The sequence below is a fragment of the Pteropus vampyrus genome, unplaced genomic scaffold (genome assembly GCF_000151845.1).
Source record: "Pteropus vampyrus isolate Shadow unplaced genomic scaffold, Pvam_2.0 Scaffold48, whole genome shotgun sequence".
In the NCBI taxonomy this organism is placed as follows: Eukaryota; Metazoa; Chordata; class Mammalia; order Chiroptera; family Pteropodidae; genus Pteropus; species Pteropus vampyrus.
Window position 1 is genome coordinate 7088870 of NW_011888829.1, and position 11748 is coordinate 7100617.

General features: G+C 49.0%; 1 protein-coding gene across 6 annotated transcripts in view; it reads left to right on the top strand.

The window, feature by feature from the left end:
• The window catches only part of LOC105291646 (plexin-A4-like), a 331962-nt gene that overhangs the window by 120079 nt on the left and 200135 nt on the right, over positions 1–11748 (top strand). Inside the window, exon 4 of one of the 6 annotated variants that reach the window (XM_023530312.1) lies at positions 900–1911. The exons of the other annotated variants lie outside the window; for them this stretch is intronic. Within the exon in view, the coding sequence (XP_023386080.1) occupies positions 900–1100 (201 nt within the window). The 3' untranslated portion in view covers positions 1101–1911. Of the gene's footprint in view, positions 1–899; positions 1912–11748 lie in introns of those variants that run through there. 6 annotated transcript variants of the gene reach the window in all.

Here is an 11748-nt window from a genome sequence, read left to right on the forward strand (position 1 = left end):
GTGGCCTTGACCAAATTACTTCTCCTCTCTGATCATGTTTTCTTATCTCCATAATGGGGCTGTTGTGTGGATGGGTTGAGGTGTGTACGAAATGCCTAGGGCTGTGCCTGGCACAGAGTAGGTGCTCGAAGCTACTTGCTTCCTTTACTTCCATTATGATATTCGTGCTGCTTCCATTTCTGTGGACAGTAAATTGTGGTGATGCCAGACACTCTGGACCCCATGGGCTACTTGGAAAACAGCTGCTGTTCACCCAAGGGAGCTGGGACAAGCTGGGACCTTGCTGAGAGCTCGGTGCAAACCTAATTCTTCTGTTTCAGAATAAACCACACTCAAATGTCATCTCTGCTGACGGTGGGTCAAAGATAAAAATCTCTGGATACAACAATGCATAGCTTCCAGTAAAACTCTGAATATAAAATTTGAAACAACTTCTGGTGGGCAAAGGATGGAACTAAAACCTGGAGTCTCTTTTCCCTACAGGGTGGTTCTCGAACTTGGATGTGAATCAGAATCACATGGGTGGCTTGTCAAGACAGTGCCGGGTCCTACCCCCCAGAGTTTCTGATTCAATAGACCCAGTGTAGGACCTGAGAGGTTGCATTTCTAGCACATTCCCAGGTGATGCTGATGCCTCTGGTCCAGGGGCCACATTTGGAGAAGCATTGCCACACAGTATTAGTTCCCGTTTAGGATCTGTACCCCCTTTGTCCTCCAGTCTGTCCTGTCTTTGCTGCGGTCTTATCTGCCTGATCCAATTTCTCTGCTCTCGCCTCTGGGCAAAGGGCAGGTATGTTGAAACTTCTCCATCCTTTCCCTGATTAACATGGGATTTTTACCTGTTAGTGAGCAACTGTCTGTTTAGCCCTTATCCCTCTCTGCTTTTCTCTTTCCCCCAGATTTTCACATGTAGGCTTCCAGGCATTTCACCATGTTGGAGGAGCAGACCGTGGCGTGCAGCTCCCACACCGAAGCCTGAGCTGATCCCAGTTAGGAGGAGGCAGCTGCAAAAAGAGCTTCCTTTCCATTGCTATCCTCATCTTCTGTACCCCCACGCGCCCCTACCCCAATACATCAATTCCCTGGCCCCAATTCCCTGATCACTTTGCCAGAGTAAATAATTGCTGATGTGTGCTGACCCAAGGTCTTAACCAATGATGGAATGCAATTAGGGCCTTCATTTCCCACTGTCGTGGGAGCTGTCTTCCAGCTGATACTTGTGCCTGATCCCTTGTGCCGATGCTCACATCCTCCCCACCTTCCCCTTCGGAGACCGGAGAGCTTGGGTTGGAATAGGACAGTTGCTTGTGAGCAGATGCCAATACCGCCTTTCTTGGAGTCTTACCCCGCAGAAGGGAGAGGGCAGAAGATCCTCTTCCAAGGAGCTGAGGGTGTGGCCCTCACACCCCTCACACCAAACTTCAGAGGATGTGAGTGTCTCTCAAGACTATTTCCGGAAGAGATTTGAGACTCAAAGCTTGCTCTATGTCGTGTCTTTTTAGACTTCCCTACACCACATGGCCACCATTGCTTTTCCAGTGTTAGGCCACCTTATTTCCATCTTTCCTTGCCTTTGGAGCTCTGCTAATTTGTATTTGCTAGAGACAGGCATGATGCAAGCCCCCTGGGTTGAGAAGGCCCGAGTGATCTAGAATGTGTCGTGGAGGGTGGGATGCTGCTGTGGGAGGCAAAGTCTTATCTTTTATTCCTGCCTCTTTCATCTCTTGCTGCTGGACTGATATTCCTTTCTCTCAAATGCATGGTGCCAGGATGGCTTGCTAGGGGAGATGATGACAGATAACTACTTTCGAGTTCTTTTAGAAATGTTCCCCCTGGTCAAAGCAGGGAGAAAAACATCTTGACTTTACTCTGACTCCCAAAGCTAAGCTAGATGCAAGACAAAAATAAACCTGTGGCTACTCCAAGAGAAAAGGCCAGGAATCTTTTGTGTGTCCTTCCAGCGTGACTTTCTGGAATGAGGAGGGGACTGTTGGGGAAAGAAGAGGCAGTAAGCGTGATGTAATATTTGGTGTGTGATGCTTTGAGCCTCATTTTGCAAGAATGACCAGACTAAGCCTGGGGGCAAGGGAAGTTTTCTTGATTTAAGAAACAGGAGCTTCTCGGCTCTCATCTCTAAGAAAGCCATTGCTACAATAAACGTGCACAGCCCCCCATCCTACCTCTGTGCTGGTGCTGTCCCCAGCCTGGCCATTCAGGCAGCTGAGGAGACGAGCTTGCTCTCTCTCAGAGAGCCGAGCATGGCCTTCCCTTCTAGAATCCCACTGTGTCCAGGAATCAAATCTCACCTCCTTCTTCTCCTAGAAAACTCTCCACAGACAGGGATGTGTCCTTGACTGCTTGTTCCACTGCCTTTTCCCCACTGGGCACATCAGGCACGGCTAACAACAAAATACAAGGGGCCCCACCAAAAAAAAAAAAAAAGTCATTTTCTTGCTGGAAATCAGTGTAAGGGAGGCTTCTTTCAAATTTTGATCTGGGAACAGGTCTCTGCACTGCTTAATATCTGTTTTTATGTCTATTCCTGTGTGTTGGCAAATTTCCCCAGCTGCCTGAGGACCAGAAATGTATGCCCTTTTAGACTCTCCTCCCCAAATACCTCCTAAGCTGCTCAGCACATGTTCTTGTTGGTGGAGATGATGCTGACCAGCAAGGCAGTAGCCTTTGCCTCCCACTCCCTTCCTGTGGTAACCCCCAGAAACCTCAGGGTAGGGGTACAGTGATAAGGAAGCCCCAAGCAAGACCTCAGCATCGAGGGCGCAGCCAGATTCTACCTCCAAGTCCTTGGAGGTAGAATCTGGCTGCTCCCTCGATGCTCACCAGCTGAGCATGTTGGACCAGCGTCGGGGAGGCCTCAGCTGTGGAGGGGGAGACCTGACTCTGGACAGTCTGAGCTTACGCCACCTGCTCTCCCCCTTTCCTTCCTTACATGGTCTCCTAGAGGAACAGGAGCCAATCAGCATTTATAAAAACAGGGGATGGGTGTCGGCAAGTAGAGGTCTACCCTAAATTAGCAACTAGGATCTTTGAGTTTGTACACCCTGTAACTTGAGTGTAACCTGGGGATTTCCCTCAGGCGCGAATCATCTTTCTGAGGCCTCTCAGCCTTGGGCACTTGAGCCTTAAAAGACTTGACCTCCACTTGGGGTCCTGAGCCATGAAGTAAGAGGCCTAGGAATGGACTTACTCACCTGAGCCTCTGACTTGCCCGGAGCGGCTCTAGGCCAGAGTGGAACAGAGTCTGTACTCATAGACATGCAGAGATTATTCTGGAGTTTCAGGGAGAGGGCTGACAGACCAGCCACAGGGGTTTCGAGTCAAGTTCGAGTCAAGTTCGTGGGGATGCCGTGGCTGCCCCCACAGCCACTGGCTCTCCTGCAGGTTGAGCAGGTTCTCCTAGCTCCAAGGGTACTGCACTGAGGGAGGGTGGGGTCCTCGCTTTTCTGGCCTCCCCCAGTCAACTCTCTCCCTGCAGCTGTTCTGGGGGGCAGCAAGTCTCCTCAGCAGCCAAGGGATCTGAGGAGCTGGGGATGGGGAGTGAAGTGAACATGATCACTCACTGCTCATAGAACAGTAATGGAATTAACGGGCCCTTAGAGCTCCCCCATTAGCAGCGGAGTCTGTGTGCCAGAACCACTTACGATGTCAGTCCTCCAGATGTCAGCCCAGAGAAGACATAGAGCAGCTCATTTGTCTTACCTCTGGCTGTGGGAAGACCTGCCTGCTCCCCAGAGGAGCATTCCTTTCTCTTCTGAAACTTGTTGGTGTGAACTCATAACTGAGGAGAAGTAGAAAGCCAGGGTTTTCAAATGACTAGTTCTGATTCTACGAAAGATACGTTATGGTGTAGTGTTGTGTGGCTGCTTTGAGTAGCAGAGGGAGCCACAGCCACCCAGAACTCCCAATCCCATCTCTCTCAGTAACTTGCTGCAGAAACCTGAGCCTCTTACACAGCCTCCATGGAGGCCAATCTGTTCATCTGTGACCTGGAGGGTTCCCAGGGAACAGTTTTCTGTTCCCTGGGATTTGAGAGAATGAAGAACAGGAGCTGGTATCCAGGAAGGAAATGGGCAATGTGTCTGAGAGGCATTTTATCCAGCATCCTTAATCTGGAGTCATTGGCCTTAGGCATCCAGCTGGGCTTTTTTGGAGGCTTTGAACTCTGTGAAGTCATCTATAAAAATAATAGGTGAGTGAGCCTTTTCCAGAGTCTTTGAGAAGGGTCTCAGATAGGTCTTGGCCCCTGCAAGGTGAACACCCACTGGCAGCGTTGGGTGAGAGCAGCCTGGACTTCAGTCACTAGCTCGGAGAGGACAGGTCTCTCTTTGGAGGACGGGTCAGCAGTCTTGGCATCCCATCTAGAGGACCGAGGCAGCCTTGCTTCTTATCCTGGGTGAAGTTGTCGGGAGAGCTAGACAAACATGGCTGGAGGTGGTCATGTGTGACAGGAGTCAGAGAGGGACAGATTTCCCAGCGAGGGGTAGCTGCCTCCTCGCGCCTCTGTGAGAGCAGAGCCGGGTCTATTAGAGCAGACGTGTTCTTTCATCTCCCTGGCTGCTGGTTTCCCTGATGAGCATCAGCTGTGTTTTGGGGATATGATTCCTCCCAGCTTCTGTGGGCCAAGCAGTACCCACTTTGTCGTCTTAGCGTGACTAGACTTTGGGTGGCCCTTATTTTGGGGTGCTCCAGGTTCATCGTCGAACATTGTTAGCGACCAAGTGGCCAGCTTTCTAAGAACCCCAATCTCAAAACATATGGCTCTGAATAAGAGGCCAGGAGCCTGGAAAACTGCAGAGAAGGAAGACAGTTAACTGGGAAAATGGGATGAGCTAGAACCGTAGTCATGATGAGCTCATGTGAAGTTACAAGGTCAAACTATGCCTAACCAGTGTCTGTCTAGCCAGTGGCTAATTTTCACCTCATTAGGAAAAAAAGGATTTGAAAAGACTTGACCTCTGACAACAAGCCAGTGGTTCACCACCAATTCAATTCAATTTAAAGCACTTCAATGAGTTAACCAAATATTTGTGAATTGCTTGTTGTATCTTCAGTGTCTTACTAGACATGGTCAAGGCACGGTTTCTGCTTTTGATGATCTCATCAGTTAATTAGGGAGAGTAAACATTTATACAAGGCCTAGCTGGAGAGAACCACGGCTGGGCTATATATAAATATGCATCTAGAATTCAATCTCTGGTCAAGAGCTCTTTGCTGGTTTTTAGATCTCCAACTCATTGCTTCTGAGAAATGATAAAATCCTGACTGCCATGTGTCCCTTCAACTCTTCCCATTATAGGTCTGAAAACAGTAGCTGTTTTCCTCAGGGAAGAAGTAACATGTAGATACAGAGGGAACGAGGTTGTACCTGGTTAGGAAAAGGAGTGATTATTAGATTAGATGTTTGCTCCTTCCAAGAGATTAAAGACTTGATTTCTTGACTTGCCTTCATCTCTTCCACTTTGCTCCACCCTTTCTATGCCTCGGCCTGCACCTAAGCTGACCACGTGTCTGGGCACCCTCTTTAATAAACCCCCAGTTCTCCAGGGGAATTAAAAGCTCTGATTTATAACATATGTCAATTTCTGTGGTATAAATATTACCACCATGGTGAGCTCAAGCTGGTTTAACCAGATTACAAAATTCCTAAAAATTTAATGATCAGCTATCTTGAACTGGAAAGAGCTGGCTCCAGCATAGCACTGGGAGTCCCCTCTTTTTTGAGCTTGTCATCACTGACCACTTCACAGATCTGATTGGCAGAGTGGCGACTCCACCCGCTGACCACAACCATTGGGAATGGTAAGTTCGAGGAAGAAAATGTAGCTCTGTTTGGTACTTGATGATCCAACATAATTTTCAGAGCTAGAAACTGAATGTTGAGAGAGGTCTGCGTATTTGTTTGGGTTCTTAAACTTAGGAGAGAAGCCCATCTTTTTGAGATTTGCTGTGTAGCCTGGACAGAAGCCTGGCTCAGATGACCTCTGAGGATTATTAAATCTGTTTTTAGAAAGCTTACAACTATATGAAACCTGCTGATGGGTTAAGGGATTAGGGCCCTGTTTACAAGGTGGTACCCTGGTCACCTTTCCACCCCTTGCACTGAGCTCTTCTTCCTCACATCTCCTAATCCACTTTGCTCCAGGGTAATCTCCTTCCTCATCCACCAGAAGTCAAACGACCCCAGGCCTGGTTGAAAACATCAGTACCTGGGAGGTCTAAACTTACTTGGTTCCACCTCACAGGGAAACCCATTCCTACAGTTTCCCCTGGCTCCCCACCACGTTGATGGATTGAGGAGTGTGCACCCATCGACAGGATAACGGGGAGAGTCTGGGGGGCAGTGAGTCTTGGTACCTGTGAGCAAGAAGGAGGAGAAGAGGTCCAATTCAGCTTCTCCAGGTGCTGCACTATTCCCTCCCATGCTCCAGTGGGAGCCCGCTGACCCACCTGAAGCTCTCCGAGGGGAATCAACCAGACATGTCAGTTAGGCAGCCGAGCGGGGCCAGAAAAATCAATGCTGACTTCCAGACGCCAGGAGAGCAGGAGAGAGGGGAGGTGGAAGGACGAAATGAGAGCATTTGTTTGCAATTCTAATATAACGTATCAACAGATCACTGGGCAAAGATGCCTAATGAAAATGTGCATGATGGATGCGAGTGGGTGGAGAGAGGAAGGGAGGGATGGAAAGTCCAGGCACGGGGCCTGCTGAGGAATTCAAAGATATCTATGTCCACTGCAGTCCTGTTGCCAGGGGCAAGGGCCCCCAGACTAGCTAGCCTTGAGCTGGAATCCGTAATCTGCCACTTACTTATCGTGTGGCCTTGGACCAGTTACTTTTTCCTTCTTTTCCTTCTTTTTTTTCTTCGAATGGAGCCATTAGGGATACCGACCAGGTAGGGTTATTTGTGAGGTTAAAATGACATAACCAGGATGGTTGATGCTTATTTTCTATGGAAGGAGCTATTACTTTATGTTCTTATTTAAGACACCCATCGTAGTGCCTAGTGCATAAAGTTAATTTCCTTTTCCCCTTGGGGGACATTAAAGGCTAAGGGAGGAGAGGTCAGAGCTCAGATGTCACCATCTAGGCCATGTTAAGGCCTTTGTGGCGTTTCCTCTCTGCGGCCCTCAGGTGAAATCAACTAAGCCCACTCTTCTCCAGTACTGCTTTCAGATCTTCTAGCTGTGCGACTTGGGGCAAATATTTAATGTCACTGGGTCTGGATTTCCTCATGTGTAGAATGATGGTAATGATGCTGAGCCCACTGGACTGCTGTGGGGTTGAAAGGAGAGGCGTCATGGGAACGTTTATTGTTCTTACCTCACTTTTATTGACATGTGAGAAGTGCAGTCTCGGGTCTGAGCGTACAATGTGTGGTGTCTCATTTAACTATAAACAATTGTAAGGAGTTAGAACTGCTGTTCATTTGTGGCTCGGGGAGACAGGCATCAGTCTTACCTGTTGTGCCCAAGACCATACCTGTGCATCTCTGCCTGGGCCCACCAGGTGCCCAGCCTCTGGCCTTCTCTTCCTCCATCTGAGCCGGTGTGATCTTGTTCACGTGGTGCAGAGCTGAGCTGCCCCTATCGGGGGAGACGTCAGCTCAGCTTTCAGAGCTGGGCAAACGATCCCCTTCATCAGGAAGAACTTGTGAGTTTCTGCCTTTTAACTGTGGCCTTGATTTCACATTGTTACGTGAGCCCGAGAGGCTGTGTCAACCACATCAGGAGGCAGAACCTCTGAGGGAGGGCACAGGGAAAGCCCAGCAGACGTCCCTGTGAGAACTTCCCGACATCCACGGCTCGGAGTGCGGCTCGGAGTGCGGCTCGGAGCACCCCATGCCACAGGAAGGGGTCAGCAGACTCTCCCAGGAGATCCCAGAGCTCTTTTTTTTTTCATTTTTCTTTCCAGACAGGAAAGTGAGGTACTTGAACTGGTCTGGCCATGGTCTGGCAAGATTTACCAGACTATCAGTTTACCCTCTTTTTAACAACTTGACAAATTTTCAAAGCATTTCAGGTATAAAAAGATGTTACTATCTATCCAGAAGTGTGTCACAGTTATGTAGGGATGAATGTGTGCTATAGACTGAATGTTTGTGTCCGGCCCAAAGTTTCAAGTTGAAAGTCTAATTCCCGATGTGATGGTATGGGGACGTGGGGCCTTTGCGGGGGGAGGGAGGTGTGATTGGGTCATGAGGGTGGAGCCCCCATGAACGGGATTAGGACCCTTATTAGAAAGGCTTCAGGGAGCTCTCTCACCCCTATTGCCATGTGAGGACGCAGCCAGAAGAAGGCCATCTCTGAAACAGTAGACGGGCTCCCATTAGACAGAGAATCTGTCGACACCTTGACCTTGGACTTCCCAACCTCCAGAACTGTGAGAAATAAATGTCTGTTGTTGGTAAGCCCCTCAGGCTATGATATTTTGCTATAGCAGCCCAAAAGGACCAAGATAATACAATAATTGCTGATTTCACACCATGAAGCTAGGTTACTTAGCTACTATCTCTTGTGGCACTAGGCAACTAGATGCATCTGCGGGTCTGTGAGGTGCGTTCTGTGGACGTGACCCGTAGAGGTACTGACGAGGGCTGGATACCAAGGCAAGCTCACCCACTCAGCGAGGGCTCTAAAGACTGGAAAGAGAAAATCGAGATGGTATGGGATGTGAGTTACTCTAGACAAAACTCTTCTGCTCCAGAAATAGCGCAGAAGAAGAAGCAGGTGGCAAGTTTGGGATATTAAGCTACGAGTATAAGTGTGGCTGTGGCGAGGCAGTTTGCTTGGCTGGATCAGAAACTTAACGAGAACCGAGCTTCCGGAGATGCCTCTTAATGGGCCCAATGGTGCCGGTTTTTGCGGTGCGTGAGTGGGAATGGCAACTGTCAGATCCTTCTATACTTCTAGAAAAATGAGTTAGCATGGATGCTCGGAAGGTGACGGACGGCAGGGCCCTTGATGGGGGGAAGGCAGAGAGTATGTGTGGCTGCATGCCCTCACTCAGGTACCGCCCCCCACCCCCCAACTGCACACCGACACAAGCCTCAGCACGGAGGTGCTCCCAGCTGCCTGGGGTTCCCAGAACGTACTTTCCCCTACTAGACGCTGCCTGTCACTCGGGATGCTCAAAGTACAACAAAAGGCCCTCTTTGTCAAGGAGGGTGTTAATTCCTGACAACACCTGAGAAAAAGAACATTGCTAAGAGGCTAAAAAAAAGGCGAGTGTTTGATTTCCAAATTTCAAGGAGAGAAGTATGTGTGGGAGGAAATTTCAAAACAAAACTTTCAGATTCTGGAAAAGAGTATTAATGAGGGCTGATAATGCTCTTAAGTTCATTTAAATGTTTTCGATCTGGCTCAGTTTGTAAGCAGGGCATCTGGGGAGAAAGAACTCCTGGAGTCCACCGGGGTGGCATGTGGCCCAGCTGACGCCTGTTTTAGTGTGCCGAGCGATGCTGAAGGAGTATGTGGTCCTCTCCGCTCGTGGTTACGATCGGTCTATTGTTGGGTTTCCTGGAATGGAAGCACACATTTTTTAAAAAGAAGCTATGCCAGAGACATTTTAATTTGAGAGAAGTGCCAATTTTGAAAATGAAGGGGAACCCTAAAGATGCTACATGTCGGTCTTTGGAAGTTTTCTCTGCTGAATCCTTCGATAACAATATTTTCCCTTCCACCTAATAAAGAAAGGTTATGGACATGGGGTTCATTAAGAAGGGTGTCTCTAAAGAAAGGCTGTGTACAGAACAACCCAGAGGGAGCACGGCCGTGACCATCAGCATCATCATCATCATCATCCTTGGTTCTCATCGACAGAGCACATGCAGGAAAACAGGCCACGGTCCCCCCTGGCAGCTGAAAATGCAACTCTAGAAACATCCTGAGAGAGCAGGCTGAGAGAGCAGAGATGTCACGGTCATTTAAAGTGTCAATTTCTCTTAGCATTCAGAGGGAAGAAATAATACACAGAGTATCAGCTGAATTGGGTTCTGGGAAGAAAAATACCCAGTTGACCGTGACTTCAAGCATGACTCCTCTTTCTGAAGGCAGCCCAGATGACAGGAAATTTCCCCCAAAGAGAACATGGTGTAAAAACTATGAGGCTGCTGATTGCATTTGCTTTGCTATAGGAAAATGGCCACAAAGAAAGATGAGGCTCTGAGCACTGGCAAAGGAGTATCTTCCTCCTGCTCTTCCACATAATTTGAGGGTGCTGGGTTCTAGAAGACTCCAGAGGTGAGAAATGGGGTAGAGAGGCCTGCTGTCCCCAGGACAGGCCTCGGTTGATCAGTCTCTCGGTGATAAAGCCTGTGCTGGTGGTCAGAGGCACAGCTAGGACAGGAAAGTCCCAGGCAGTCAGAAGCGACACTGTTCGTAAGCAGCTACTGTGGTCACCCGGCTGAATGTTCCAGCCTTGGGCACAGTGTAGGGGTCTGACTTCTCAGGGCTGTGCCAATCCCCAAAACCTACAACCTTAAGTCTGTTGGATCTGGGCGAGGTGATGAATGAAAGGGTCTTCAAAAGGGAGCCACACAGGAGATCAGGAGGCAGAGGCAGGGCTTCTGGGGGGAACCTGCTTTCTTTTATACTGAATTGTAAGCTCTGGAGGGCCTGGGACTGTCTCTGTCTTAGTCTCTGTCCCATGTGCGCCTGGCACTCAGCCCGGGTCCTGGGCACAGCGCTTCATAAGTACTTGCCAAATGCATGAAATGAGTTTGCAGAGGGGATATCTTGAGTGGCAACATTTGGGAGGTTGAAGGTCAGCAGCATCTAAAAGAGAAAGAAAAAGAACCAGAAGACGCCCGTGGAGAAGCAGCAGATTGGAATCCAGGAAGAACACGTAGGTGGTGGGGCAAGCTGCCCGTGGGAGAGAAGCAGAATTCTTGAGGCATTCCCAAGAAGACAGGGGTAGGAAGGACATCTGTTCAAACTTCTGAAAATGGGTTGGGTGCTGCAGGGAGCTTCATTTTTATCTTTCTAGGTTTTTTTTCCCCCCTTTGTTTCTCTGTTTGCTTGCATTCAATCTCACACACTAGCTGCAGGCTCACCCCAGCTACCGTCCCCTGGGACTTCCGTGGTCCCGGGCCCTGAAATCCAGGCTGGTTACTAAACACGATTCTTTCATCTCCCGCTCTTTGCTCCCGACTAATAGTATTTTCTTTACCCCTTCAGACCTGGGTCTGTTCTCTCTTTTGCCCTTGGATCTCCTAGGCCGGCCTCCAGCGCCAAGTATGAACCTGGGGCCCCTCCTCAGATGGGACGAACAGATAGTCCCCCAACCTTGGGAGATCTGGGGCCTCCTTTCACCTCCGACTCTGACGGAGTGGTGACTCGAGGCCAGGCATGTCACTCTTGCACGTAATTTCCACGCAGAGCACGTTGGTGACATGCCACTTTGTGAAGCAGTTGAACCTCCTAGCCCTCAAGGACCTCCTTGCCCTCAAGGACCTCCTTGCCCTGGTGAAGCCTCTGGCCTCGCTAAGCTGGGACTGCCCTTGGGATCGCCCTGCTCGGATACTCAGCCTTAGCTGACTGTGGCCCACCATTCTTTGTGAGGCCTTTTTTTTACCCCTGACTACCAGCCAGGCAGTAGGATTATTATTTGACTAAAGAGGTTTTTTAAATGTGGTAGAGTTGAAAGATATATCTCTATCTCTATCTATCTATCTATCTATCTATCTATCTATCTATCTATCTATCTATCTATCCACACATATATATAATGTC